This window comes from Crassostrea angulata, chromosome 6 (genome assembly GCF_025612915.1).
Source record: "Crassostrea angulata isolate pt1a10 chromosome 6, ASM2561291v2, whole genome shotgun sequence".
In the NCBI taxonomy this organism is placed as follows: Eukaryota; Metazoa; Mollusca; class Bivalvia; order Ostreida; family Ostreidae; genus Magallana; species Magallana angulata.
In genome coordinates, this window is record NC_069116.1 from 41,519,480 (window position 1) to 41,524,853 (window position 5,374).

A 5,374-nucleotide genomic window follows, 5' to 3' on the forward strand; every position below is an offset into this window, starting at 1 on the left:
AACCTTCAAAGCAGTAGGCATCATATCTGTTCATTTTGGTGAAATTTTCATTGTTTGAATACTTTTAGATATAAGTACAATAAGTAAACAATCGCGGTTTAAACTCTTTTACAATAAATCTTAACTTCAAAATGTTGTTAGACGATGGTGCGATATTACTTAATATTTTGTCAATTATATATGATTTTGTTCAAACCTTGTAAGTATTGTTACAGCAAATTCAAAACAATAAAACCAGCATTCAGGTCATAACACACATTATTTATACCCGTTTATGTATATTCATTTTTAGTTCATAATTTAATAGTTGTCTAAAAAACAATAATATAATTTGTTTTCAAGTACTTTATTCTTTAACTTCCTAAACGTTTACGATATGTTGCTGTTTATGTTTAGTTGGCGTTTTCATGAAAAAACAATCACAAAATATTGATATGATTGGCATAAAAAGTACAAGAAACTGCAAAATGTGTCAGCCATGCATTTTATTAAATATGAAATATGAAATAAGGCGTAAATCAGAGCTCCTCGGGACGTTTGTTATTGGCACAATATCCACTTGTGTTTAATAGGCAGTATAGGCGGCTGTAAAAAATAAATAAATGATATGTATATTATACACTTTGATATACAATTTTGATTTACAAAACTCATATAAAGGAAACTTACATTTCATATTCATGCCAGCGTTGTTATTGGGTCCCATGTTGTTTGGCATCATTGCATTTCCATTAGCTCCATTATTTCCTCCATTGATCATCATCATGTTTACGGCGTTCATCATATTAGCCATGTTGGCATTCATGGCTCCATTGTTGTTGTTGCCCATATTAGCTGGCATCATAACGTTCATTGCTCCTTTGTTGTTACCCATATTAGCTGGCATCATGTTCATTGCGTTCATCACATTTGCCATATTGGCTCCATTATTGTTGTTGCCCATATTAGCTGCCATCATCATGTTCACAGCATTATTCATGTTAGCTGGCATTGTGTTCATGTTGTTGCCCATGTTTACGGCGTTCATCATGTTGGCTACATTGGCATTCATGGCGCCTTTGTTGTTGCCCATATTTGCTTGCATCATCATGTTGTTAGCCATGTTAGCTGCCATCATATTCATGGCGGCCATATTCATATTAGCGGGCATTGCATTCATAGCTCCGTTGTTCATTCCCATATTTGCTGGCAAATTCATGCCGATGTTTTTATTGCCATTATTAGCACTTCCTACAACAAAGGACATTACAGTTGAACAATTGAAGCAAGCAAATGTCGAACAATTTTACTATTTTGAATTATCTTTAAAAAATTAGATATTTTCAAAAATACTTACCACCGCCATAAGGGAAGGCGCTTGCTACAGCGATAAGACTGGTAATGGCAATCAAGAAGGAACCCATCTAAAACAATAATGTTGAAAATTTGTAAGTACGTACTGTTCTTATATATATATATATATATATATATATATATATATATATATATATATATATATATATATATATATATATATATATTTATATAAACACTCTTTTTATCAAAGAACATTGATTAAAGCTGGAAGGAATTAATACCTAAGTTTTAAAAAAAATTGATCAAAATTTGATGAAAATTTCTATCTATTATTTTCGCACTTTATATTTTTGAAAAGGGGTTGAACCACACTTACTGTGAACAAAGGAGATGAAACGCTTTGGCAACGGAGAATACTGGAGATGTGGGAAGAGAAGATCTGCAAAGATTTCGATGTAGCCATGCTTTATATATAGTTTGAAAAGTTTGTATTTTTTCCGGTGGCGAAATCTGCTGGGTGTTCAAATTGTTTGGTGTATTACGATCAGATCATGTAAGAATGTACGTTAAGTCTCCGGTGTTCTATTTTAAAAGCAGAAAAGCGCTGCGTTTGGTGTGACATACGAGACATATGGCACGGATTAACACCTGTTAACAATTGTTTGACACAAAAGATAAAAGTTTATTTTACTTGCATTTACTGGTATTTGATTGAATATAAACGGCCTTCATTTACGACAAGAAAGGGAAACGGTCTATTTTTGTGGACACTACATTGATTAATCATATCCTTTAATTGTAACCGTTTTGGAAACATGCCGATTTGGCTTAAATATTAGTACTGTCTATTGAGGGTTGGTATGTACAGAACATTCATGAAATTGGTACAACAGATAAAAATGTAATATATCTCACATGTCAATATCAGTGATATAATATTTAAAAAACAGCTAGTCTATGGATGGTCGAAACGAAATATACAAGCATTACATTCTAAAAACAATGCTAGGAAGTTACATTGTTTGAAAAATATTATATGTTTATGAATTTTAGGAGTGCATTTGCGACGGTTTATTTATTCTCTGTCTTTTTTCAACAAAAGATATATCAAATATACGTGTATTTGAAATGAATAAATTCGCTTCATTGCATGATATGAAAATCCACTCACAGACCCATAGGCGATCTAAGCCTAAAACATCAATACCTATATGCATGTATATATCATTTTGACATTAAACAAATATTCCAAAACTATCTGAATTTAATCTTTACTCGTTACCTTTTTTTTGTTTTTTAATTTCTTTCTATTTAACGTTTTTTTTTCTTCTCCTTTTTCTTTCTTTAAAAAAGAGTTCGACAAAGAAAGCTTAATGTATTTCGTGTATCGTGATCCAATTCATTTAAACTTAAAGAGAATGAGATTAAAGTGATTGTAACAGCACAACATAGTGATATTGCAGTGCACTGGCCATCAGAAGGTTAAAAAACCGTAACTCATAAAAAATACGCTGATTTCATTTTTGTTTAAGTTGATATTGAATAACAAACAATGAATTGTGACGTGTTATCTTTGTCTGCTTGTCGAGTCAAATTAAAGATAATTTATTGAATGATTAACTTAAAAAGGAAAAGTATTTATCTTTTTGAACAGTTTTAGTAAAACATCGATTTAAATCGTTAAACTCAGATTAACTTCAAACTTCGTTTTCAGATTAACCCAAATGCTAACATGAGTTTTGCCTAATTAATTTGATACATTAAAAATCATAATTGTTCAATTCTATATGTCATTAAAATTCTTTGAAAATGCCTGCGAAACACCAACACCATATATCATATTGGTTTTTATCTTTTGTTAAGTAACATGTTTGTGATTACTCTCTCTCTCTCTCTCTCTCTCTCTCTCTCTCTCTCTCTCTCTCTCTCTCTCTCTCCCCAATATAATTTGAAATAAATATTTTGTGTGTGTATTTTCTATATATCTATAACAGTACACATAAATGCATTCTGAAATACTTCAACATTTTCAAAGGTTCGTGCTTACGGGTCGATATCTCCAATCTTTAAGCTCAATGGCAAGATTATATATCAAATTTGATATTAATAAATTTGATATGAATTAATTATTTTTTTAAAGTTTGGTTGAATTAGATTACGCATAAAATTGTTATTAGAACACATTGAACTGACAAAAATCTATGAGTAATTCAAAGTGCAACGGTTGATTGTGGCCCTTCAACAGATTTGTGTCGATGAGAGTCAGGGGAAAATTTAGTAAGAACTGTTGGCCAACAATAACGTTAATCAGCTGTCAAAAACGATTTACATGGTCAAAACTAAGCCCATGAAAATAAGCCAATATGAATATTTTCAAGTCTGTATAGGCAAATAAAACTTAAAGATTCGGAGTAAATAAACCCTATTAATAGGATGTCGAAACTATATACACACCCCTGCGAATGTGTTCGGAATGTTTTCTTTATCGTTACTAAGTATATAATAAATCGAGAGGTTCTCGAATGAAAGTTCACGAGACTTCACCGAGATTTGTTCAGTTTCTGTGAAATTTCGAGCGGAAATATATGTGTTCGGATAATATTCTCAAAATACGTAAGTTCTGGTCGTTTTCATATCATATCCCACTTTGATTTGTGTTAAAACATGAATATCTTTTAAGATGTATGTTTTTTTCACCATCTAACGGTTATTTGAATTAAACGATGATATTCAGAACAGAGTTATCGTTCGTGTTCAACCACGCGTAGAGTGGTTGAAAATATAAACATTGGGTTGCTTAAAAAAATCATAGCCATGTTTGATGCTTGTTGTGTGCAATATCATGTTTTAAAAATAATAATGGGTGTCTGTTTTGCATAAGACCTTAGTATATCGAGAAATTTTCAAGGAACATTCTGCATAAAATAGTATATTCTGTTTCACTACTGATGCTATTACTAGGTCAGGCGCGGATCGAAAATAAACCCTTAGGGGGGATCTCTACTAAGCATGTTAAATGTTGTAACAGCAGAAAAAAAACTATTATTGTTATTGTCACATTTATTTCTAGAACACATTTTATCCACCAATTAATGAAGATAAATTTTAAAATCAATAAACCTCTAGATATTATACTTGATTTCAAGTACCTACATGTAGATTCTATGAAATAGGCTATAAACACGAGGCATGATTTTTACTGCGAAACTGAAAGGGTCAAATATAAACACGTGGTCTAAAATTTAAATGACAATAACATTGGCAGGGGTGATACATGTAGATTCTATATATTCATAGCTCAAACTCTTTGCATTTTTGTTCGAGTGAATGTATTAAAAATTACTGTATACCAACATTTTTTTGCGACAACATTTTTCCGCAGTTTATTGGAGGTACATTTTGTAAACTGGTTTGCAGCCTATTGTTTTTCGACCATATGTAATCTCAAAAATAAAATACCCAAAACTTTTATGTCTGGTTTGCGGTGCGATACATTAGCAACGACGAGTTTTCACGAACCTTGTGAAAATTTCGTGGACGCGCATTATTTAAGCTGGTCGCCGGTAGTTTTACTTGCCTTGAATATTTTTTTTACCTTAAAAAGACCGATTCCGCGGATAAAATTCGGTGAAAGTTTATAACTTTTAACAGAATTTGGTATTTTTGAACATCTTCTGATGTTTAAATTTAGATCAATTATTGCCCCCTTCTATCTTATGGTGTAAAAAATTAACATGATATTTTAAAACAGACATAGTGGTTACAGAACTCTTTTTTCAAGAGTTTGTAACTTTGTATGGTTGCTTTGATAGGTTGCATTATTGGTAGAGGAGTTTTAGTAAATAAGATTTTATCTAGGTTTTTACATTCGTTTTCAACACTCGCCGTTTGCAGATAGCTGATGTTGTTATACAGAGACCGACATGGGATTTACGCAAGCTCTACAATCGAAAAACTCTTGTTAAGTTCCACGAAAATATATCGTCTGCTTCTTTGTAAGGGGTATCTCAAAATACAAGTGCATTTGCTACTAAGATGTTTTTTTTTAAATTATGGAACAAATCATAAAAATACTGCT

General features: G+C 31.5%; 1 protein-coding gene across 1 annotated transcript; it reads right to left on the reverse strand.

Moving 5' to 3' along the window:
* Positions 1-468: 468 nt before the first annotated feature.
* On the reverse strand, positions 469-1,810 carry LOC128189903 (putative uncharacterized protein DDB_G0286901). Its single transcript, XM_052861696.1, has 4 exons — positions 1,673-1,810; positions 1,337-1,403; positions 670-1,230; positions 469-585 (listed from the first exon to the last, which is right to left on the reverse strand). The coding sequence occupies exons 1-4, from the start codon at positions 1,757-1,759 to the stop codon at positions 566-568; spliced, it is 735 nt and encodes a 244-aa protein (XP_052717656.1). The 5' UTR covers positions 1,760-1,810; the 3' UTR covers positions 469-565.
* Between the last annotated feature and the right edge of the window lie 3,564 nt (positions 1,811-5,374).

What these genes read in the sequence shown, in the direction of transcription:
- LOC128189903 (XM_052861696.1), bottom strand. Translation starts at nt 1,759, where the DNA reads ATGGCTACATCGAAATCTTTGCAGATCTTCTCTTCCCACATCTCCAGT. An exon ending in TTTCATCTCCTTTGTTCACA is followed by an intron (nt 1,404 to 1,672) that starts GTAAGTGTGGTT and finishes TTATTGTTTTAG; the next exon opens with ATGGGTTCCTTCTTGATTGC. An exon ending in CGCCTTCCCTTATGGCGGTG is followed by an intron (nt 1,231 to 1,336) that starts GTAAGTATTTTT and finishes CCTTTGTTGTAG; the next exon opens with GAAGTGCTAATAATGGCAAT.